This window comes from Scyliorhinus torazame, chromosome 6 (assembly GCF_047496885.1).
Source record: "Scyliorhinus torazame isolate Kashiwa2021f chromosome 6, sScyTor2.1, whole genome shotgun sequence".
NCBI classification, from domain to species: domain Eukaryota; kingdom Metazoa; phylum Chordata; class Chondrichthyes; order Carcharhiniformes; family Scyliorhinidae; genus Scyliorhinus; species Scyliorhinus torazame.
Window position 1 is genome coordinate 84,402,337 of NC_092712.1, and position 25,836 is coordinate 84,428,172.

Consider the following 25,836-nt stretch of genomic DNA (forward strand, 5'->3'; position numbering starts at 1 on the left):
GTTTGATCCCTGAAAAACTAGGGGCGCGATTCACAGGCCTTGTTGAGCTCTCGCTGGAGCAAAACGAGACCGGTAAATAGCGGGAGAAGCCGAAATTGAGAACCGCACCAGGCGGCAAACAGTTTGAGATGCAACTGGCCCGCTCCCGTAGGCAAGAAAAGAGCCCGGGGTGCTGGGCTTGCCGCCCCAGTGCTCGGCGGGGGTGGGTTCCCTCGGTTAGGGGAGGGGGGAACTCCTGGCTGGGGGGGTGGGTACCCTTGCAGGGGTGGGCTGCCATGGGAGGGTGGGGGGGAGACACTGAGGGGGGCAATTGTGCATGGCACCACCATGCCAACCCCTGGATTGTGTGTACCCGTTCCGGGAGCAATCCTTGTCCCTGCCCGTCTGCCTCACCAACCACCCATAACTCCCACCGACTGCCGAGGCCTCTGGGGGCTCCGGAGCTGTGTCCCATCCCCTGGGCGTTCGGATGTTGGCTGCTGCATGTGTGGTGTTGCCTCCCGCAATGTTCAGGTACAGTGTCCCGGCATCGCGGTCTGATTGGAATGCTAGGTAATGATTCTCACATGCAACATGGCCCGTCCACTCACGGGAATCCCCTTGGGTTGTCTGAAGTACTCACTTAACCACGATTGTCAATTCCATATGAGCAATAGCCTTCACCGCACGGCGAGAGGCCTCGGTAGTTAATGGGGGTTATGGGTGGTCGGTGGGGCAAATGGGCAGGGAAAAGGGTTGCCCCCGGAATGGGTACACACAATCCAGGGAGAGTCCACAGCTACATCCTGGTGCAGTCGGTCACCCCCTGGCTCTTGGGGGATAAGGGGTACCCGCTGAAGAGCTGGGTAATGATGCCAGTGCAGAGGCTGGAGACCGATACGATGAGGCCCATGTGGCTACCTCGGCTGTCATTGAGCGGTGCATCGGACTGCTCAAAATACAGTTCTGATGACTCGACCGCTCCAGTGGTTCCGTGCAGTACACCACCCGCAGGGTGGCCCGCTTTGTGATGGTCTGCTGTGTCCTCCATAACCTGGCACAACACGTGCTGGAGGTTGAGGATGAGGAACATGTGTCCACCTCCTAGGAGGAGGACGAGGATGATGAGGCGGCGCCGGACCAACAGGGGCTGGAGGACAGTCCAGGTCGGAGCCGGAGGACCAGTCAGAGGCTACAGGACAAGTGGCAGCGGCTAGGGTCCGATAAGCCCAGAGGGCCAGCGAGGCACTCATACTCGCCTGCTTCACGTAGGACGTGGCCTAGTGCATCATCGATGCCTTATCCACTCCCCACCCCCATCTCCCACCCTCCTATGGTCTGTCACATCCCTCCAGGGTGCTGAGACCGTGTCAGCACTGACACTGGATCGCTGTTGAGGGCAGGAGGATGATGATAACCCACAGAGAGCTGAGCACCAGTGCTCCTCAATCTATGTCATAGTCTGACCCCTGCCTGTCTGCTGCATGCTCGCTCACACCCATCACCTGCACGCGGTTTGCCCAGGGGGAAGGGGGAGGGGGGGGTTGGCAGAGCTATACTGGTTGTGCTAAAAGGGCACTTGGCACCAGCACATGCAAATACGTGCCGCCCTGTCCCACATGCTGACCTCGGAATGCGGCCTCATCAGAGGGATGGAACTTGGGGGAGCTAGTGGCCACCATCCCTGCGGCATGGGACGGGTCCAGGTTGGCACCCAGCGCCCTCTCCTCCTGCTCGGTGCTCATAAAGCCCTGGGGCTCACCTCGGTATGGAGGGACAGCTGTCGAGGGAAGTGTGGTGATGATAACCCACAGAGAGCTGAGCACCAGTACTCCCCAATCTCTGCCATAGTTTGACCTCTGCCTGTCTGATGAGTGCACACACCCATCACCTGCACGCGGTGTGCTCGGGGACTGAGATGCCTGGAGAGATAGGCCAAGGGTCCAGAGGTCGGCCCACATTACGGACGAAAGTGACAAATCATAATGTTTATGCGTGAGGATGTTTAACGTGGCACCTGGAGGAGGAGGTGGACACCTGCTCCCAGTGGCCATGAAAGTCACTGCAGCCTAAGCTTCTATGCCACTGGTCATTCCAGGGTTCGAATGGGGACCTGTGTGGCTTTGTGCAAGCATCCACCACAGGTGCATCCAGGAGGTGACGGTTGCTCTGGATGCCCGGGCATTAGACTATATCACATTCGAGCTGGACCAAACCCACCAAGATGTCCGGGCTGCAAGATTTGCTACCATCGCTGGGATCCCCGAGGTCCAGGAAGCCATCGATGGCATGCATGTCACCGTGCGAGCACCAGGGCATCAGGGAGTGCCTGATATTAACAGGAAGGGGGTCCACTCCCTGAATGTTCAGATCACGTCCGACCACCATCTCAGAATCGTGCACATGTGTGCATGCTACCCTGGGGGCGTGCATGACAGATACATCCTGGGGCACTCAGAAATTCCTAGTGCCTTCGAGGACCACCCCAGGATGATGGGTTGGCTCATGGTGGACGAGGGATACCCACTGAGGGCACAGCTGATGAAGCCAGTGCAGAATCCTGAGACCGAGGCGGAGACCCAATGCAATGAGTCCCACGTTGCCACCGTGTTATTGTTGAGCGGTGCATCGTGCTGCTGAAAATGCGGTTCCGATGCCTGGACCACTCTGGCAGTGCCCTGCAGTACACAACACAGAGGGTTTCCCTCTTTGTGATGGTCTGCTGTGCACTCCACAATCAGGCACAGCAGCGGTGTGACGTGCTGGAGGAGGAGGAGGGGAAGGCACATGTGGCTTTGTTTGAGGAGAAGGAGGTGGACTAGGAGAGGCTGGAGGATTAGCCCAAGGAGGAACCGGAAGATGGAAGACCGGCTGCGATGTAGATCCGACATGCCAGGTGGTCCAGGGAGGCCATCCTCGACTCCAGATTCTCCTAGAATAAGGCTGTGTCCATCAGCTCACAACTCCCCTCCCCCATTTCCTGCCCCCCCCAATCTCCCTCTCCCCTACCCCCCCGGCATCATACCGCCCCCTCCCCAATTACCCTGTTCCCGCCACTCCAAGGGTTTGTGTAACATCACTCCAGGGTGATGGGCCTGTGTTGGCACAGCGGGTTCCTGTACAAGGAAAGAGAGTGATGATAACTCATTGTGAGGAAAGCTCTGGTGCTCCTCAGTTTCTGATAAAGTCTGACTCCTGTCTTTCTGCTGACAGGGCGTTCACACACATCCTCTGAACAGGGTCCGTATCAGGGACTGTGATCTTGGACCACTGTGCCCGGAGGCCAGAAGTTGGGGGAGTGGCGAAGAAAAGGGGGGTGCGAGTGCGGGAAGGCCTGCTCTGAAGATTAACACGATAGAGGCTTCACATGTATGAGGTGTGACATGTTTTAATGGTGAACATTTTGGTGTGACAAATTTCTATTCCCCCCAGCTACAGATAGTGACCTTAACAGTGTCCCTTCTGTGCTCCTCTTTTTGATGTTTCGAGGTCTAGTGCTACTTCTAGGTATGTCCCCAGGATACACAACGGAGATGGAGGCAGCCTGATGCTTTCCGCACCCTGTGTCTTTTGATGCCCTTGGCAGATGTCTTCTGGAGGGCCCAGAGTTGGTGGGCTCCCTTCCGACTTACCTGTGCCACAGATGCCGTCATGCCACCCTGTTCTGCCCACTGCCCTTGAGATGCACCAGTGTCAGATGGGTGGGATTCATAAGAACTGGAGATTGCCGTAGTCTTCTTGGTGAAAGGACCCGGGTTGGCCTCCAGCACTTCCTCCTCCCTGACAGTGCCCGTATGATCCTGGGGGGACTCCATGGGACAGAGGGGCAGCTGGAGTGAGCTGCAGAGACCTCTGAGTCATCTGGCACTGCCATTCCTGGAGGCTCCCCATTGCCCGCATCATGGTGCAATGCCTTCAGTGATGCTCCTCAGTGACTGGGCCATGCTCTGGAATGCCTCGGCAATATCCATTTGTGTCTGGGACACATCTCTCATTGACTGGGGCATGATGTGGAGGCCCTAAGCCATGATCATCACAGACTGAGCCATGATGTCCTGCGCCTGAAGCCTTTGGGATTCCTCCAATCGGCCTTGCAGTCAATGGAACGTCGTTGACACCCCCTCCTGAATCTCATGGCTGTGTCCTATCATCTGCATCAGCTGAGGGAGAACCTTGACCAGCGGCTGGGTATCTTGCCAAGGCCCAGCTGTGTCCTGGGATCCAGCAGACTTCCTGAGTGTTGTCTCCCTTGGATGTTCCTGCTTCCAACTGATGTGCATCAGCAACTGTGTGGTGCTCACCAGATAGGGCCCCAGAAGCCTGACCACTAATGTTGCCCACCAAGGTGTGCGTCTCGGCGCTGGTGGAAGATGCGGGTGACAGCTGCCTCGCCGGTTGCCTCCTTGGTCTCCTCCAACGTGTTCTCTATTGTGGTGGGGAGGGTCTGCCTGCCTCATCAGATGAAGATCCTGCAAGACAGTGGGCATGGGATCACTAAGAGAGAAGAATAATTTTGTCTGACATGAAAAATCACCTGAAATCTGGATAATGGGGTGTGGATCCTCACCTCTCTGGCGCAGGCCAACCATGCTGTCATCCCTGGGATTCTTCACCCCATCTTGGCCCTACCCTGTTTATTAAGTACTCTTCTGCAGGAACAAAGAGAGAACATTTTGAGCTGCACGCTTGATGGGTCATTGTGGTCTATAGCAGGTGGCATGTGTGGAACCGTACCTGAACATGAAGGGGTTGTGCTGGTGGGTGCCAGGGTTTTCTGAGGAACAAGCTTGAAGATCGAATGTGGGGAAGGTGCGACGTTCCAACCAGTGGATTGGAGGGTGGGGGTTTGGAAATTTGAGGGATGGCAGGCAGAACTGATGCCAGGAGAGAAGTGATAACTTACCCTTACAGCTTGTTGGAGGTTGTTGGTCTTCTTCATACATTGGACGACTATCCTCCTGGCCATGCTGCCCACACTGACAGCCGCTGCCTCCCAAGCAGCATTGCTGACCCTGCTGCAGGTCCTCCGATTCCCTTGGGGGAACAGGGTGCCCCGTCTCTGATCCACAGCATCGAGAAGCCTTATGAGACTGGCATTGCCATAGTGAGGAGCAGGTCGGCACGCGCCATGCTTGTGTGTTGACTGGGAATGAGTGCTGAGGGAACATTTTTTAAAATCCAGCCCTTGTTAGCGGCGAGTAGCTAAGGTACGGGTTGGGTGAATTAGATGGCGAAGGAGCCAGTAATGTTGGGATTCTTGTGGGGACTGATTTGTGGCACCAAGTGCTGTTGAATATGGGCCATGATCTTGACAACGTGGCCGTCACGAAACTCTCTGCCAAATGCACCCAATACCAGACTTTAACTTTAGTCCGCTGAATCGCAACCCAGCTCTTATATCCATGTTTGAACCAAGGCTGTAATGAGGTCAGGAGCTAAGTACCCTTGGCGGAGCCCAAACTGACTTTAGTGAGCAAGTTATTGCTGCATAAGTGACACTTGATAACACTGTTGATGACTCCCTCCATCACTTTACTGAATAGACTGATGATTTGGTAATTGGCCAGGTTGGATTTCTCCTGCTTTTCGTGGACAGGACATACTTGGGTAGTTTTCCACATTGCCGGGTAGATTCCAGCTTGGGTAGTTTCCCATATTGCTGGGTAGATTCCAGTGTTCTAGCTGTACTGGAATAGCTTGACAAAGGGTGCAGCTAGCTCTGGAGCACAAGTCTTCAGTACTATTGCAGGAATGTTGTCAGGGCACATAACCTTTGCTGTATCCAGTGCCTTCAGCCATTTTTTAACATCACGTAGACTGAATTGAAATGGCTAAAGACTAGCATGTGTGATGGCAGGGACATTAGGGACCTATGGATCATCCACTCACCACTCTTGGCTGCAGATTGTCTGCAAATACTTCAACTTTATCTTTTGCACTGATGTGCTGGGCTCCCCTATCATTGAGGATAGGAAGACCTTTCTTCAACAGACAGGGGCCATATCTGCAAAATTTCTCTCATGCTACGTGCCCCCCACTCCCCCACAAAAAATACCAACATTTCTGGGCTGAATATATGTGCTGCGCTGAGGGGACTTTTAAGACCCTCCCAAATAATCTGTTCACCCTCTGATAAAGGAAGCAGTTTTAAATTTGTTTTATTATTTAGGGTTCCAGGCCACAATAATTGCTTTACTTGTTTTCATGACAATATTTACAACTTGCTTTTTATATATGACATGGACTTCGAAAGATATTTTTAATGTGGAGAAAGTCAGATAGGCCACCAAAATTATATGCATTGCAGTTAAATCTGCACTTAATTTAAGACTATAAAATATGATTGTTCTTGTGCCAGAAGATTTATTTTTGGCTAAGGCACCATATTCCAAAAGGTCCCAATAATTTTACATACATTTTTCTTTATTTTCAAGTAGATTCAAAATTTAATGCCCGGGATTCTTCCTTTTGGGAGAGTCCCCACGCCCGCCGGAAAACGGGCGAGAATCATTCCGGACTTTTCCTTCGAAAGTCCGCGGTGATTCTCCATTTTCCAGGGGGCAAGCAGAGCCCCGGCATGTGTCCCACAGCTCTGGCTGTGGGTGGGGCCCTGCTGTCCAGACCGCACGGCTGCGCATGCGCACGGCGGCCGCAAGCAGGTCCGCGTATGCGTGCGGCGGCCCACCTCGGCGCGGGTGCCGCCGACATAGCGGAGCCACACCATAGCAGGCCCACGTGGAGTTAGGTAGGTCTCCCCAGATCGCGATGGCCCGCCGATCGGTGGCTCCCGATCACGGGCCTGGCCACCGCTGAGGCCCCCCCCCCCCCCCCCCCCCCCGCCCCTCCACCAGGTCCGCCACCACGGCCACAGGTCCCAGCTCCCGCCAGGTGGTACCAGATGTAAGGAGGAAATAGCGGGGCACCTGGAGGGAAATTGTCCCATTGGGCAGACGCAGCATGGGTTCATAAAGGGTAGGTCGTGTCTGACTAATTTGGTAGAATTTTTTGAGGACGTTACCAGTGCAGTAGATAACGGGGAGCCAATGGATGTGGTATATCTGGATTTCCAGAAAGCTTTTGACAAGGTGCCACACAAAAGGTTGCTGCATAAACTAAAGATGCATGGCATTGAGGGTAAAGTGGTAGCATGGGTAGAGGATTGGTTAACTAACAGAAAGCAGAGAGTGGGGATAAATGGGTGTTTCTCTGGTTTGCAACCTGTAACTAGTGGAGCCCCTCAAGGATCAGTGTTGGGCCCGCAGTTGTTCACAATTTACATAGATGATTTGGAGTTGGGGACCAAGTGCAATGTGGCAAAGTTTGCAGACGACACTAAGATGAGTGGTAAAGCAAAAAGTGCAGAGGATACCGGAAGTCTGCAGAAGGATTTGGATAGGTTAGGTGAATGGGCTAGGGTCTGGCAGATGGAATTCAATGTTGCCAAGTATGAGGCTATCCATTTTGGGAGGAATAACAGCAGAATGAATTATTATTTAAACGGTAAGATGTTAAAACATGCTGCTGTGCAGAGGGACCTGGGTGTGCTGGTGCACGAGTCGCAAAAAGTTGGTGTGCAGGTACAACAGGTGATTAAGAAGGCTAATCGAGTTTTGTCTTTCATTGCTAGAGGGATGGAGTTCAAGACTAGTGAGGTTATGCTGCAATTGTATAAGGTGCTGTTGAGGCCACATCTGGAGTATTGTGTTCAGTTTTGGTCTACTTACCTGAGAAAGGACATATTGGCACTGGAGGGAGTGCATAGGAGATTCACTAGGTTGATCCCAGAGTTGAGGGGATTAGATTATGACGAGAGGTTGAGTAGACTGGGACTGTACTCATGGGAGTTTAGAAGGATGCGGGGGGATCGTATTGAAACATATAAAATTATGAAGGGAATAGATAGGATAGATGCGGGCAGGTTGTTTCCACTGGTCGGGGAAAGCAGAACTAGGGGGCATAGCCTCAAAATAAGGGGAAGTAGATTTAGGACCGAGTTTAGGAGGAACTTCTTCACCCAAAGGGTTGTGAATCTCTGGAATTCCTTGCCCAGTGAAGCAGTTGAGGCTCCTTTTTTAAACGTTTTTAAGAAAAAGATAGATACCTTTCTAAAGAATAAAGGGATTCGGGGATATGGTGTACGGGCCGGAGAGTGGAGCTGAGTCCACAAAGATCAGCCATGATCTCATTGAATGGCGGAGCAGGCTCAAGGGGCCAGATGGCCTACTCCTGTTCCTAGTTCTTATGTTCTTATGTAAACCACGCCGGCGGGAGATTGGCCGGTTGCCCGCGGAGAATCGCCATGGGGGCCTATTTCAGCGTCCCCCAACCGGCAGCCCGGCAACCATGCAGGCGCGACTGCCGCCGATTTCTCCGGTCGCCGGAGAATCGGCGGCCCGGTGTCGGAGAGGCATGGCGGGAATGTCACACACCCCCGGCTATTCTACGACCCGGCGCGGGCTCGGAGAATCCCGGCCAATGGTTTTGTCAGAAATGCTATCAGGCTGCAGAAATCACTAAAGAGAACAAATATTTGTTATAGCCACCGTTGAACATGTTATTACATCAAACTTCTTCTGAATACATAAATTACATTTTGTGTAGTTTCTTTTAAATTTCTCATATATTGAGCTCTGATTATGATTTCTGAAACAAAATTGGCAGATTTTTTTTTCATTTTAGTTACGACTGTTTCTACTAAAGCCTATCGTGCAAATATAACATCGAAACAGAGCATAGCCACATTTCAATGCCATTAAACATTGGATGAGATTTTCCCACTGCGTTGCGCCAATCCCAGGAGCATTTTGGGAGAGGCGCAAAACAGGCTTTGTGCCAGGTGGGTGTTACCCGACCCACGACGCTCATTAGGCGTGATCCAGGTAATGATATTTAAATGAGGCATTAGGCTGAATTAAATATGCACTGTTGGGTTGAGGCTGCATTCTCCCAGTTCCCGGGAATCACCGGCTGCATTGGCGAGGCCTCACCAGGGTGGCGATTAGTACTGGTCTCTACAAGCGAAGATCAGGCATAATGGCCATCCAGAGATCTTGGAAACCATTAGAGCCACCTAGTGGTCGGACAGGGCAGTGCCCTGGCACTCTGCCAGGTACCCTCGCAGTGCCAACCTGGCACTCCAGCAGTGCTCGGTTGGCACTGCCAGGGTGCCAGGTTGGCATTGCCAGTGTCAGGAGCAGTGCCCAGGTGGCAGGCAGGAAGTGTCATGGTGCCAGGATGCCAGGCTGGCACTGCCAAAGGGGGAGGCCCTAAAGGTGGGGGGCCCTCAGTGACCCCATTGCGGGGTGTGCTTACTTGGGGGGAGGAAGGATGATGCCAATGTCTGCAGTGGGTCGCATTGTCCATGGGTGGGGGTGTGGAGGACCCTCAAGCTCACTTAGAAATCGGGGTACCCTTTCAAAAGGGTACCCCCATCTCTGAGGATCCGGTCTAGCCGGCAAATTTAATTCCCCATGCAGAAAAAGTTTTACAAGTGTGGGCTCGACCAGTGAGAAACACCCAAGCCCCCAAAAAATAACTACGTGTGGGTGAATACAGGTCTGGCTCTCAACTAAAAACCCAACACAACATGGCGTAGGGCTACAGGGACCGGCACGGAACACAAGAGGCTCCCAGCTACGAGAGGCCGGCCCGCCGATCGGTAGGTCCCGATCGCGGGTCAGGCCACAACGGAGGCCCCCTCCGGGGTTGGAACCCCCTCGCCCCCCCCCCCCCCCCCCCCACCAGGCCGCCCCCGGATCCATTCACACACAGGTCCCGCCAGGTAAGACCAGTTGTGAACGATGCCGGCGGGACTCGGTTTTCTTTGTACGTCCGCTCGGCCCATCTAAGCAGTTCCTGAGTCGGTTGCTACATGACCTCAAACTTTGGTATCTTTTTCCTGGCGGAAGAAGGTGGAAGAGAGTATGTCCGTGGTGCGTGAGGTCCTTAATTATGCTGGCTGTCTTTCCGAGGCAGCGGGAATTGTCGACAGAGTCAGTGGATGGGATGCTGGTTTGAGTGATGGATTGGGCTACATTCATGACCTTTTGTAGTTTCCTGCGGTCTTGGGCAGAGCAGAGCAGGATCCATACCAAGCTGTGATACAACCAGAAAGAATGCTTTCTATGGTGCATCTGTAAAAGTTGGTGAGAATCGTAGCTGACATGCCAAATTTTCTTAGTCTTCTGAGAAAATAGAGTCGTTGGTGGGCTTTCTTAACTATAGTGTCGACATGGGGGAACCAGGGCAGGTTGTTGGTGATCTGGACACCTAAAATCTTGAAGCTCCAGACCCTTTCTACTTCCTTCCCATTGATGTCGACAGGGGTATGTTCTCCACTACGCTTCGTGAAGTCAATGACAATCTCCTTCGTTTTGTTGACATTGAGGCAGAGATTATTGTCGTCGCACCAGGTCACCAGATTCTCTATCTCATTCCTGTACTCTGTCTCGTCATTGTTTGAGATCCGACCCACTACGTTTGTGTCATCAGCAAATTTGAAAATCGAGTTGGAGGGGAATTTGGCCACACAGTCATAGGTGTATAAGAAGTATAGTAGGGGACTGAGGACACAGCCTTGTGGGGCACTGGTGTTGAGGATGATCGTGGAGGAGGTTGCCTATCCTTACTGATTGTGGCCTGTGGGTTAGAAAGTTCAGGATCCAGTCGCAGAGGGAGGAGCTGAGGCCAAGGCCACGGAGTTTGGAGATGAGTTTCGTAGGAATGATGGTGTTGAAGGCTGAGCTGTCGTCGATAAATAGGAGTCTGACATAGGTGTCTTTGTTATCTAGGTGTTCCAGGGATGACTCACACATGGGTTTAGATTCAACTACAGAAGAATTGTCTTTGAGTTGAAATGCCTCTGTTCATCATGTTAATAACAATGACAACATTGTGGCCTGTGAACCACCTGTTTAAACCTTACGAGTACAAATCCACATAACCTTTAAGGAAAGTTGGGTAGATGGAATGAGATGGAAGGGTATAGTTTGGAGTTGACAGTGAGAATGTTGAAAATTATGCATTCAACTAGCTTCTCCTGAAATGCATTCATGCTTTTTGTCTCAAGCACATCATTGGGCATTGAGCCCATGCCTAATTGCCCTTGAGGAGGTAAGTCGCCTCCTTGAATTGCTGCAGTCCGTGTGGTGTAGGAAGGATTTTAACCCAGCGACACTAAAGGATTGGGGATCTACTTCTAAGTCAGGTTGGTGTGTGGATTGAAGAACCAGGGGCGGGATTCTCCGAAATGGAGGCAGAGTGTTCGCGCCGTCGTGAACGCCGTCGAGGTTCACAACGGCGCGAAATGGCCCCTATCCCGACCGATTCAGGGCCCGTAAAGGCGGCGCCGCATACATGACATGGCCATCGCCGCATAACTGGCGTCACCCGCGCATGCGTGGTTGCCGTCCTCTCCGAGTCCGCCCCGCAAGAAGATGTCTGACGGATCTTGCGGGGCTGCGGAAGGAGGTCCTCCTTCAGAGAGGCTGGCCCGACGATCGGTGGGCACCGATCGCGGACCAAACCCCATTTGAAGCCCCCCCCCCCCGGTGCAGGATCCCCCCTCCCGCCCCGCAGACAGCCCCCCCCCAGCGATCCCGCGCTGTTCCTGCCGGCAGCGACCAGGTGTGGACGGCGCCGGGGGGAACCCGCCGTTTTGAGCAGGCCGCTCGGCCCATCCGGCGCTGAGAATCGTGGGGGTACCGGTGAATCGCCATTTTGGCAGTCTCAGGCGATTCACTGGACCGTGCCGCGCAAAACACGATTGTGCCGATCTGGCCGCTTCTGTGAATCGGACCGGCGTCGCGGGACAATTTGGCGACCCAGGCGATTCTCCAAACCGGCGCGGGAGCGGAGAATCGCGCCCCAGAACTTTTAAGACTTAAAGAAGTTGGTTTTTAGATTACTGTCCAGCGATGGCCCTGCGGAGTATGCTGTGCACAATTTTGAAGTCTACCCAAAACCTGGGAGATAAATGTAGGAATTGGATCCTCAAATTTGTTTTTGGTGCAACTGTGAGTACACCTCAACAGTATTTAATTGGCTGTCAAGCACTTTGGGATGACCTGAGTAGAGACAGTACAATGCAAGTTCTTTCATTCTTCCTTTCCATGGTGATGTTGCAGCCTCTGATTGACGTGGATGAGATGAAACAACTGGCGTGGATATTAATGATCGCCTTTAATTGAATTTGCGTTACCCATTAATTGCCGCTTTTTATACAGTGAGAATTTTCCAGAAGTCAGTGAACCAATAATAAAGCTACTTATTACACAGCAGGGACAGAAGACAATAAGATTTGGAAGCTTAGGCTCAATATTATTGGCAAACATATTATCAAACAAATAAAAATTGTTTTACAATTTAAAAAAAAAATTCTGCACAGCTGTGTAGATTTTTAGCACCTACATACTTTAGTTTATTTAATTTAAAATATTTTTGCTTTTAGACATTCCTCATTATTGACATCTCCATAAGGGAGACAAAGGAATTAATTATTCTATAATTAGATCCTTATTGTGTGTGGATAATTAGTTTTACTATCTATTTCAGAAAAACACATTCAGAATTGTGAAACTGTGGTACTGCAGATCAATTACGTTAGAATAAGTCCAAAATATTTTTAATTAACAAAAAGATATATGTTACTATGTCCATTAATTTGCTAATAAGGAAGATAAATAAATTGGTTGATGTTCCAATGCCAAAGCTTCCAATATGGTTGGCAGAGCAGAGTGTGTGAAAATATTTTGCGCTGAAAGTGTACCACCTGCCGTGTTGCTAAAGGCTGCATGAAAGGGTGTTCAAGGCCTTTACTTGAAACAAGAATAAGACCATAAGACATAGGAGCAGAATTCGGCCACTCAGCCCATCGAGTCTTCTCCGCCATTCAATCATGGCTGATATTTTTCTCATCCCCATTCTCCTGCCTTCTCCCCATAACCCATGATCCCTTTATTAATCAAGAACCTATCTATCTCCACAGCCTCCTGCGGCAAAGAGTTCCACAGATTCACCACCCTCTGACTGAAGAAATTCCTACTCATCTCTGTTTTAAAAGATCGTCCCTTTAGTCTGAGATTGTGTCCTCTAGTTCTAGTTTTTCCTGCCAGTGGAAACACCCTCTCCACGTCCACTATATCCAGGCCTCGCAGTATCTTGTAAGTTTCAATAAGATCCCCTCTCATCCTTCTAAACTCCAACGAGTACAAACCCAGAGTCTTCAACCTTTCCTCATACGACAAGCACTTCATTCCGGGGATCATTCTTGTGAACCTCTGCTGGACCCTTTCCAAGGCCAGCACATCCTTCCTTAGATACGGGGCCCAAAACTGCTCACAATACTCCAAATGAGGTCATGGCAGGCCAGCAGCACGGTTCGATTCCCGTAACAGCCTCCCCGAACAGGCGCCGGTATGTGGCGACTAGGGGCTTTTCACAGGAACTTCATTTGAAGCCTACTTGTGACAATAAGCGATTTTCATTTTTTTATTTCATTCATTTTTCATTTCATTTCATTTCATTCATTTCATTATACAGCCTCAAAAGTACAATACTCCAAATGGGACCAGACAAGAGCCTTAAATAGCCTCAGAAGTACATCCTTGGTCTTGTATTCTAGCCCTCGTGACATGAATGCTAACATTGCATTTGTCTTCCGAACTGCCGACTGAACCTGCACGTTAACCTTAAGAGAATCATAAACAAGACTCCCAAGTCCCTTTGTGCTTCTGATTTCTTAAGCATTTCCCCATTTGGAAAATAGTCTATGCCTCCATTTCTCCTTCCAAAGTGCATAACCTCACACTTTTCCACATTGTATTCCATCTGCCACTTCTTTGCCCATTCTCCGAGCCTGTCCAAGTCCTTCTGCAGCCCGCCTGCTTCCTCAATACTACCTGCCCCGCTACAGATCTTTGCATCATCTGCAAACTTGGCAACATTGCCTTCAGTTCCTTCTTCCAGATCATTAATGTATATTGTGAAAAGTTGTGGCCCCAACACAGACCCCTGAGGCACACCATTAGTTACCGGCTGCAATCCTGAAAAAGACCCCTTTATCCCCACTCTCTGCCTTCTGCCATTCAGCCAATCCTCTATCCATGCCGGGATCTTACCCTTAACACCTAGGGCTCTTAACTTATTTACAAGTCTTATATGCGGCACCTTGTCAAAGGCCTTCTGAAATCTAAATAAATCACGTCCACTGGTTCTCCTTTGTCTAACTTCCTTGCTACCTCCTCAAAGAACTCTTAACAAATTTTTCAGACATGATCTCCGCTTGACGAAGCCGTTCTGACTCAGTCCTGTTTTATCATCCATTCAAGTACTCCGCAATTTCATCTTTATTAATGGATTCTAAAATCTTACCAATGACCGAAGTCAGGCTAACCAGCCTATAATTTGCCGTCTTCTGCCTCTCTCCCTTCTTAAACAGTGGTGTTTCACTCGCCACTTTCCAGTCCACTGGGACCCTTCCTGCCTCCAGTGATTCCTGAAAGATCACCACCAATGCCTCCACAGGGGCTGGTTTAGCACACTGGGCTAAATCGCTGGCTTTTAAAGCAGACCAAGGCAGGCCAGCAGCATGGTTCGATTCCCATACCAGCCTCCCCGAACAGGCGCCGGAATGTGGCGACTAGGGGCTTTTCACAGTAACTTCATTGAAGCCTACTCGTGACAATAAGCGATTTTCATTTCATTTTCATTTCATTTCATTTCACAATCTCCTCAGCTATCTTTTTTAGAACCCTGGGGTGTAGTCCATTCGGTCCAAGAGATTTATCCACAATCAGACGTTTCTGTTTCCCCAGAACCTTCTCCTTAGTGATGGTCACTGCACTCATCTCTGCCCCCTGATTCTCCTCGAGCTCTGGCATCCCATTGGTGTCTTCCACCGTGAAGACTGATGCAAAGTAACTATTACGTTTCTCTGCCATTTCTTTCTTATTATTACTTCTCCAGCCACATTTTTCAGTGGTCCAATGTCTATTTTTGCCTCTCTCTTACCTTTCATATATTGAAAAATACTCTTCCTATCTTCCTTTATATTACTAACTAGCTTGCACTCATATTTCATCTTCTCCCCCCTTATTGCATTTTTAGTTGTCCTCTGCTCACTTTTTAAAAAAAAAAATTTTTTTTATTAAAGGTTTTCATAAAATATCAATAACAAAATGAGAAAGAAAAAAGAACCCAACAGGGTTAAGTACAAAACACAATCTAAAAAAGCAACCCCCCAAACCCCTCCCCCCCATACCTAAATAATAAATTAACATTAACACCCCGACTTAAGACAACAGGTGTATACACCCCCTCAGACCCTTCCAGTGTAAATAACATAAACAAAAATAAAGTAACCCCCCCCCCGCCCACCCCCCGAGCTGCTGCTGCCATTGACCAATGTCTAGCGTTCTGCCAGAAAGTCTAAGAACGGTTGCCACCGCCTAAAGAACCCTTGTACCGACCCTCTCAAGGCGAATTTCACCCTCTCCAATTTAATGAACCCTGCCATATCGCTGATCCAGGATTCCACGCTTGGGGGCCTCGTATCTTTCCACTGAAGGAGAATCCTTCGCCGGGCTACCAGGGACGCAAAGGCCAGAATTCCGGCCTCTTTTGCCTCCTGCACTCCCGGCTCCTCTACCACCCCAAATATTGCGAGCCCCCAGCCCGGTTTGACCCTGGATCCTACCACCCTCGACACCGTCCTCGCTACGCCCTTCCAAAATTCCTCCAGCGCTGGGCATGCCCAGAACATATGGGTGTGATTTGCTGGGCTCCCTGAGCACCTAACACACCTGTCCTCACCCTCAAAGAACCTGCTCATCCTTGTCCCGGTCATGTGTGCCCTGTGCAGCACCTTAAACTGTATGAGGCTGAGCCTCGTGCATGAAGAGGAAGAGTTCACCCTCCCTAGGGCATCTGCCCACGTCCCCTCTTCGATCTCCTCTCCCAACTCCTCCTCCCACTTACCTTTCAACTCCACCACCGAGGCCTCCTCCTCCTCCTGCATCACCTGGTAAGTTTCCGAGATCGTCCCCACTCCCACCAACCCCCCCGAGAGCACCCTGTCCTATACTGCGTGTGGCAGTAGCCGTGGGAATTCCACCACCTGCCGTCTGACAAACGCCCTTACCTGTAAGTACCTGAAGGTGTTCCCCGGGGGGAGCCCATACTTCTCCTCCAGCTCACCCAAGCTCGCGAACTTTCCGTCCACAAACAGGTCCCCCAACGTTCGTATGCCTGCCCTGTGCCACCCCGAAAACCCTCCACCTGTTCTTCCTGGGGGGAAATGGTGGTTCCCCCGTAATGGGGTCCACGCCGAGGCCCTAACTTCTCCCCTATGCCGCCTCCACTGCCCCAGATTTTGAGGGCCGCCACCACCACCGGGCTCGTGGTATACCTCCTTGGAGGGAGTGGCAGCGGTGCCGTTGCCAGCGCCCCCAGACTCGTACCCACACAGGACGCCGTCTCCAGCCTCTTCCATGCAGCCCCCTCCCCTCCACTTGCGCACCATTGTCGCATTGGCGGTCCAGTAGTACCCAGAGAAGTTGGGCAGCGCCAGCCCCCCTATCTCTACTCCGTTCCAGGAACACCCTTCTCATCCTCGGAGTCCCTCGCGCCCACACAAACCCCATTATACTCCTGTTAACCCGCCTGAAAAAAGCCTTCGGGATAAACACGGGGACGCACTGGAACCTTGGGAGCACAGTCATTTTGATTGACTGCACCCTACCCGCCAGGGACAACGGCAACGCGTCCCACCTCTTGAACTCCTCCTCCATTTGCTCCACCAGCCTTGTAAAGTTAAGCCTATGCAGGGCCCCCCAGCTCCTGGCCACCTGGACCCCCAAATATCTGAAACTCCTCTCCGCCCTTTTTAGTGGGAGCTCGCCAATCCCCCTCTCCTGGTCCCCTAGCTGAACTATGAACAGCTCGCTCTTCCCCATATTGAGCTTGTACCCCGAAAAGTCCCCGAATTCCCTAAGCATCCTCATTACCTTTGGCATTCCTCCCACCGGGTCCGCCACATACAGCAGCAGGTCGTCCGCATAAAGCGACACCCTATGCTCCTCCCCACCCCGCACCAACCCCCTCCAGTTCCTCGGCTCTCTCAGTGCCATAGCCAGGGGTTCAAGCGCCAGTGCGAAGAGCAGGGGGGACAGGGGACACCCCTGTCTCGTCCCTCAGTGCAACCGAAAGTACTTGGACCGCCTCCTATTTGTGGCCACACTCGCCATCGGGACCTCGTACAACAACCTAACCCACCTGGCAAACCCCTCCCCAAACCCGAACCTCTTCAGCACCTCCCACAGGTACCCCCACTCTACCCTATCGAAGGCTTTCTCAGCGTCCATCGCCACCACTATCTCCGCCTCCCCCTCCCTCGCCGGCATCATGATAACGTTCAAAAGCCTCCGCATATTCGCGTTCAACTGTCTCCCCTTCACAAACCCCGTCTGGACTTCATGGATGATCTGCGGCACACAATCCTCAATCCTCGTGGCTAAGACCTTCGCCAGCACCTTGGCATCTACATTTAGCAAGGAAATCGGTCTGTAAGACCCACATTGCAGGGGATCCTTGTCCCGCTTCAGGATCAAGGAGATCAGTGCCCGGGACATCGTCGGGGGTAAAGCCCCCCCCTCCCTTGCCTCATTAAAGGTCCTAACTAACAGCGGGCCCAACAGGTCCATATATTTTTTATAGAACTCGACCGGGAAACCGTCCGGCCCCGGTGCCTTCCCCGCCTGCATGCTTCCTATCCCTTTGATCAGCTCCTCCAGCCCAATCGGGGCCCCCAGTCCCGCCACCAGTCCCTCTTCCACCTTTGGAAACCTCAATTGGTCCAGGAAACGGCCCATCCCTCCCTCCTCCCGTGGGGGCTCGGATCGGCACAATTCCTCGTAGAAGTCCCTGAAGACCCCATTGATGCCAACCCCACTCCGCACCATGCACCCTCCCCTGTCCTTAACTCCCCCGATCTCCCTAGCTGCGTCCCGCTTCCGAAGCTGATGTGCCAGCATCCGGCTTGCCTTTTCCCCATACTCTTAGACCGCCCCCTGGGCCTTCCTCCACTGCACCTCCGCCTTCCTGGTGGTCACCAGGTCGAATTCGGCCTGGAGGCTGCGCCTCTTCCTCAACAATCCTTCCTCAGGTTCTTCCGCATACCTCCTGTCTACCCTCACCATCTCCCCCACCAGCCTCTCCCTCTCCCCCTGCTCCCTCTGCTCCTTGTGGGCCCTGATGGAGATCAGCTCTCCCCTCACCACCGCCTTCAGTGCCTCCCATACCATCCCCACCCGGACCTCCCCGTTGTCGTTGGTCTCCAAGTACCTCTCTATACTTCCTTGGACCTGCTCGCTCACTTCCTCGTCCGCCAACAGCCCCACCTCCAAGCGCCACAGAGGGCGCTGGTCCCTCTCCTCCCCCATCTCCAAGTCCACCCAATGCGGGGCGTGGTCCGAAATGGCTATTGCCGAATACTCGGTATCCTCTACTCTCGCTATCAGCGCCCTACTCAAAATGAAAAAGTCGATTCGAGAATAAGCCTTATGGACATGTGCTCTGCTCACTTTTAAAGGCTTCCCAATCCTCTGGCTTCCCATTAATACTCGCCACTTTGTATACCTTTTCTTTTCCTTTTATGCTGTATTTGACTTTCCTCGTCAGCTATGGATGCCTTGTCCTCCCCTTCGCATGTTTCCTCCTCCTTTGGATGAATTTCTATTGTGCCTCCCGAATGACCCCCAAAGACTCCTGCCATTGCTGTTCCACTGTCTTCTGTGCTAGGCCCCTTTTCCAATCAACTATGACCAGCACCTCCCTCGTGTCTTTGTAGTTACCCTATTTAATTGTAATACCATTACATCTGATTGCAGTTTCTCCCTCTCAAACTGCAGGGGTAAATTCTATAATATTGTGGTCACTGCTCCTTCAGGGTTCTTTCACCTTAAGATCCCTAATTAAGTCTGCCTCATTGCACATCACCAAATCCAGATATGCCTTGTCAAAGACCCTGGTAGGCTCTGTCACAAGCTGCTCCAAAAAATCATTTCTTAGACATTCCACAAATTCCCTTTCTTGGGATCCACTACCAACCTGATTTTCCCCGTCCACCAGCATATTGAAGTCCCCAATGATTATTATAATATTGCCATTTTTACATGCCTTTTCTATCTCCTGATTTATTTTTTCCCCCACATCCTGACTACTGCTAAGGGGCCTGTGCACAACTCCCATCAGGATCTTTTTACCTTTGCGTATCCTCAACTCTACCCACAGAGATTCTGTGCCTTCTGATCCTATATCGCTCCTTGCTATCGATTTAACTGCATTCCTTCCTGACAATGCCACCCCCCCCCCCTTGCCCATCTGCCTGTCCTTTCGATAGGACACATATCCTTGGATATTTAGATCCCAGACCTGATCCCCTTGCAGCCACATCTTTGTGATTCCCCACAGCATCGTACTGGCAATTTCAACATGCGCAACAAGCTCATTTACCTTATTCCGTATACTGCGTGCATTTAGGTACAACGCCCTCAGTCCTGCATTGACCACCTCCCTTCTCACACTTGTCACCTTTTTTCCTCTACCTGAGGGTGTTGTTGTTCTCTTATTTTGGTTCTCTATTTCCCCTTCGGTTATTATACCTTCTGAGCTAACTCTCTGGTTCCCACCCCCCTGCCATACTAGTTTAAATCCTCCTGAGTCACTCTAGCAAACCTCCCAGCCAGGATATCGGTGCCCCTCCAGTTTAGCTGCAACCTGTTCTTTGAATATGCAAAACGCATGAGGCCTTCTTTGCAAATTGGTCTGACATCATGATTTACATGCAGCCTACAAACTGCTTAATGCCACCTTTTGTCTAAAAAGAACTTAGCAGGAGCAGCAGAAGCCTCCTTCAGGGAGGCACGGTAGCACAGTGGTTAGCACAGTTGCTTCACAGCTCCAGCATCCCAGGTTTGATTCCCGGCTTGGGTCACTGCCCGTGTCTGCATGGGTTTCTTCTGGGTGCTCCGTTTCCCTCCCACAGTCCAAAGGTGTGCAGGTTAGGTGGATTGGCCATGTTAAATTGCCCTTAACGTCCAAACAAAAAGATTGGGTGGGGTTGCTGGGTTACGGGGATAGGGGATAGGGTGGAGCTCTGGGCTTGGGTAGGGTGTTCTTTCAAAGCATCGGTGCAGACTTGATGGGCCAAATGGCCTCCTCCTGCACTGTAAATTCTATGATTCTAATTCTATGATTCTAAGCAGGAAAACCTCTCAGTTCCTTTACAGTGCCAGAGATTGTTGCCAATTCTTGCTCGGCGTCCATCCAAACCCTCCACTTACTCCCGATTGCTTCCCACATTCTCCTGAACCCCACCTCTCAATTATCTCCCCACTGCCAATCACTTCTCTTGATTATCTTGATTACCCCTTTTTGCCAATTACTTCCCATAAGATGATAAGTAGTAGGAGCAGGAATAGACCATTTGGCCATTTGAGCCTTCCCCATCATGGCTGATATGATTATAGCCTTTACTATCCTGCATACCCATCATAAATCCCTTGTAGATCAAAGTCTGTCTGAATAAACCTAGAATGTTTGTCATGACTCAGTATTTACTGCTCCCTATGGAAGAGAATTCCAAAAGCTTCTGAAAGAAGAAATTCCTCTTCATCTCAGTCTTAAATGAGTAACCACTTATTTCTAGATCCCACAGAAACATCTACCCTATCAAGCTCCTCATAATCTTGCATATTTCAATAAGATAACATCTAATTCTTTTGAACTCCACTGAGTAGAGGACCAACCTGCTCAACCTTTCATGGGAAGACAACCCCTTCCTTCATCCCAGAAAATCAGCCTGGTGAACCTTATCTGAACTGTTTCCAATGCCAGAATGCCCCTTTGTAAGGCTTCCAAAACTGTAAATATATCAATTCACTAAACAGTTGATTGCCACCACCCACGTTGTAATTTCCTCCTCTCACCAATCCCCCCCCCCCCCCCCCCCCCCCCCCCCCCCCTCCAAACAGGATTACATGAGGGCTGTTGCTGATGACATATTGGTCCAACGTTCCATGCCAACTCATTCGTAAATTGTCTAGGAATGGTCAGAATGCACCTGTCATTCACCAATCTCATTTAAGACCAAAATGCTTTATTGCCTTCAAGAAACATGCTAACGGAGCTTTAACAAATTTCAACAGTTTTGTCTATCTTAAAGAAATATTATTATGAATGTATTCCACTATTCAGCTTTTCCAATTTTAAAAAATTTTGAGATTTCATTTGTTTGATGAAGCATTATACCAGAACCATAAGTTTCTCAATTTGTTATTGCATTATTTGTCTAATTTTCATTTCTATTCAATTTCAGGGTGGCAACCAAACAGCTACTGTTATTGCCTTGTGCTCAATGAGAGACTTTAATTTGACTAATGAGACAAGTCAGTTGGCCATCCGAGAGGTGGGTGGACTAGAGGTTCTGATTAACCTGTTAGATACAGACGAAACCAAATGTAAGGTAAGCCAGATTATCATTTATTAAGCTATGGTAATATTTTTAAACAAATAGGGTCTCATTTTTCTCTGCCTAACACAGTGTGTGCACCCATTTCTTAGCACTATGTGGAGAGGAGAAAGAGTCAATGACAGCAGATCTCAGCCATGATTAGAAATGATGCATATTCCAAGCAGCTTAGAGTCTGAAACAAAATAAAAGCTTGGCTTCAGACAGGTGGAAGCTTCACTGTAATATTTAAATTATTCAGAAAACCTTTTTAACATAGAAAATAGGAGCATATATAGGCCATTCAGCCCTTCGGGCCTGCTCCGCCATTCATTATGATTAGGGCTGATCATCCAACTCAGTAACCCGCTTTCCTCCCACATCCTTTGATCCCTTTAGCCCCCAAAACATAAGAACGTAAAGAACATAAAAACTTGAAACATGAGTCAACAATTCTGCCCCTCAAGCCCATTCCGCCAGTCAAGACAATAAAGTTTAATCTCATCTCAGCCTCAACTCCACTTTCCTGCCCGTTCTCCATAACCCTTACCCCCACCCCCAGCTCCGAGTCAGTCATTACCACCGCAAAATGCCATAGATTCACCAATGATTACCAGGCCGTAGGCCCACCTAAGTTGGCGACCCATCACACCTAAATGGTGGAGCAGAAAAAGATAACTGGTCATTGTCAGTTTCCCCTTCCCCCTCCCCCACCTCCCCAGACAACATTGTCTCTTCCAACCCCCTCCCTTTCCTCCCTCCCCTCTCAATCCATCGAGCTTAGCCAAACTAGCCCAATAAGTCTCAGCCCCATCCCCTACTTGATTTCTGTTAACTAGCTAACTTTCTAGTGCTAATAAGGTGACTATTCCACCCCAGGTCCCACCTATTCTTTAACCGTCGCTTTCATATCTCCCCAAGCATGTTTCTCCCCACTGATCCTCTTTCCCACCCATTATAATCAAAGGCCTAAACTGAGGAAAGATACTCACATTGTCCCAGGAACTACTAAGCCTATAAAGAAGGAAAATCTTTAAAACAAAACCCAGAACAGAGAAAGCGACTCCATTCAAACGCCTCCACCATTACCCAACTCAACACTTTAACAACATGAACAATAAAAGCAGTAAAATATTAACATCCCAACTGATCAACCGCCCGCCTGCATCTCTCAAGCCATAACTAGACCACAATCCTTGGTAAAGTCCTCGGCCTGCTTGGGAGTTTCAAAATAGAAATTTGATGCAAACGTGACCCTTAGTTTCGCTGGGTACACAACCCCAAATTGCACTCTTCAATTAAACAGGACTGTCTTCACGTTATTGAAGGCCGCCCGTTGTTTTGCCAGATCCGTGCCAATGTCCTGGTAAATCCTTGCCATGATGCCATCCCAGTTGATATTCCAGGCATTCTTTTTTAAAAATAAATTTAGAGTTTCCAATTTTTTCCAATTAAGGGACAATTTAGCGGGGCCAATCCACCTACCCTGCACATCTTTGGGTTATGGGGGCGAAACCCACGCAAACACGGGGAGAATGTGCAAACTCCACACGGACAGTGACCCAGAGCCGGGATCGAACCTGGGACCTCGGCGCCATGAGGCAGCAGTGCTAACCACTGCACTGCCCATTCCGGGCTTTCTTGGCCCATTCCAGGACCTGCTTATTTCTCTGAAAACTATGAAACCGAATGATCACCACTTGAGGTGGTTCATTCAGTAGCGGTTTCTGCCTCAAGGCCCTGTGTGCCCTGTCGAGCTACAGCACAGCAAATACCTCATCACCGCTCATCAATTGGGAAAACTTTGCCGGGGACGGGGGGGGCTGAATGCCGGCGAGGGGGATGAGTGCCGGGTACGGGGGGGGTGAGTGCCGGGGACGGGGGGGGTGAGTGCCGGGGACGGGTGAGTGCCGGCGAGGGGGACGGGGGGATGAGTGCCGGGTACGGGGGGGGGGGGGGTGTGAGTGCCGTGGATGTGGGGGGGGGGGTGAGTGCAAGGGACGGGGGGTGAGTGCCGGGGAAGCTGGGGGGTGGTGAGTGCCGGGGACGGGGAGGGGGTGAGTGCCGGGGAGGGGGGTGCGAGGGCAAGAGAGTTTGTTTGCCTGGCCAGGTGCCATCCTCCAACAGTCGCTCCCATGCAGCCCATGCCCCCTGGCTGGGGGGAGGGGGGTGGGTACAGGCAATGATGACATGTCTTCGTTTCGCACCCCCGCCCCCTCCGCAGGCCGTAATGTTGCCTGATCAGCCAGCGATGTTGGCCGCCGTGGCGGCAGCCGCTATTCTCCATGTTGCCCTGGAGGAGGAGGAGGGGGAGCATGCCAGAGAGGCGGCGCAGGCTGCCACAGAGGAGCATGCCGCAGAGGGGCAGGCGGCAGCCGCCCAGGCTGGAGGGACACCCGCCCGACAGGACGAGGAGGAGGAGCAGGGGGAGCACGTAGTGGAGGAGGAACACGAGGAGGGGGAGGAGGACGTCGAGGCGCCACGGCAATGGAGGCACCCGAGGAGACCCCGTGTGTACCGGCCCCGGTTGTCGTACCAGGACCTCACGGACCGGGAATGCAGGAGCAGACTCCGGATGAGCCGGGAAACCCTGGCACATATCTGCCACCTGCTGGCACCGCATGGCACTGGGGACACACACACCCTCTCCCCGTGTCCGTCAAGGTTACGGTGGCCCTGAACCTTTATGCCACCGGGTCATAAAAGTTCCAGACGCCAGGTGGGGACCTGTCCGGCATCTCGCAGCATCGGTGCACCGGTGCATCCGGGCAGTGACAGACGCCCTATATGCCATTGCGGACCCAGACATCTGCTTCCCTGTGGACCGGGCCTGCCAGGATGCCCGGGCCGTGGGCATCACTGCCGTGGCCGGGTTTCCCATGGTCCAGGGCGCGATCGATGGGATGCACGTTGCCGTGCGGCCAGCTGCAGATAACAGGGCCATGTTCACCAATAGGAAGGGGACCTATTCCATGAACATCCAGGTGGTCTGCGATCACCGCATGATTATCCTGCACGTCTGCGCCCGTACCCGGGAAGTGTACATGACTCATACGTGTTGTCGCGGTCTTACATCCCTGGCATGTACCAGGGACGCCACCCCCGGCTGAGGGGCTGGTTGCTGGGCGACAGGGGTTACCCGTTGCGGTCGTGGCTGATGACGCCTATACGGAGGCCACAGAATGACGTGAAGAACAGCTACAATGATGCCCATGCAGCGACAAGGCGTGTGATAGCGAGGTGCTTTGGCATGCTCAAAATGCGTTTCAGGTGCCTGGACCTCTCTGGGGGCGCCCTCCAGTATCCGTCAGATAGGGTAGGCCGCATCATTGTGTTGTGCTGCGTCCTGCACAACATAGCCCAGCAGAGGGGCGATGTTCCGCAGGCAGAGGAGGGCGGAGTGGAGGAGCAGCAGGAAGAGGCGCAGTCCTCCCCAGATGAGGGGGATGGGGGCAATGGTCAGGGCAGACGGGCTAGACATGGGCGGGTGGCTGTCCACCATTACCACGTGGGCCAGTGGGCACGGGACAGGCTGATAGCCGCCCGGTTCACTGACTAGGGGGCGTGGGAATCGGCGAGTATGGCCACATACCGCACACCATGGCAACACCCAAACACCCTCAACCCCCCCCCCACCCATCCACCCACCCAGCACCCTCACCCCCCCCCAACCGCACCCACCCAACCCGCATGCACACCACCCCTCCATTGCAGATCCACCTGCGGCACGACGGCCGGGCTCTCACGGGCGCCGGTGGACGTGTGTCTATTGCAGGCCATGGAGGATGATGCCAACTCGCTCTGCAATGAGCTCCTGGCTCCAGATCGTTGACGATGTCTGACCCATGGCCACAGTACCACCATCCACCCGGGCCATCCCTGCATGCGGCTGTGACACTGCAGCGCACGGTCCCGTCCTCTGCCCGGGGAGATGGTGAGGGCGGCCCAGGGGGAAGGGGGCAGACTCACCTGAGGCCGACGTAAGACCACCCCTCACTCACACACTGGCGCTCAATGTACATGACACCCCCGCACGCTTCGGACAGACCACAAAGGCAGCTTCTGTAGGTGTTAAAGTGATTTTAATAACAAACAGTGCATACATGTGCCATAGCCCCTAAAACTCGTCTGTGCCCTGCACCCGTGCCAACTTACTCAGTGTCTAATTGTTTGGCCTTACGGGCCCTTTGACTACGCCTAGGTGGTTCCCCAGACGGTACAGCAAAACTGGAGGTGGACTCCTGCGATTCCTGCCCTCTGACTCGGGATCCCTTTGGCGGCTGTTTTCTGGGGCGTCCTGGCCTAGATGGGCCAGGCTGCGGCCCGGGCGACTGGGATGGCGAGCTGCCAGC

General features: G+C 51.9%; 1 protein-coding gene across 2 annotated transcripts in view; it reads left to right on the plus strand.

Annotated features, from left to right (window-relative positions):
* Positions 1 to 25,836, plus strand: part of odad2 (outer dynein arm docking complex subunit 2) — a 549,301-nt gene that overhangs the window by 217,031 nt on the left and 306,434 nt on the right. For both annotated transcript variants that reach the window (XM_072508396.1, XM_072508397.1), the window contains exon 11: positions 21,353 to 21,499. In XM_072508396.1, coding sequence (XP_072364497.1) covers positions 21,353 to 21,499 — 147 coding nt within the window. The remainder of the gene's footprint in view (positions 1 to 21,352; positions 21,500 to 25,836) is intronic.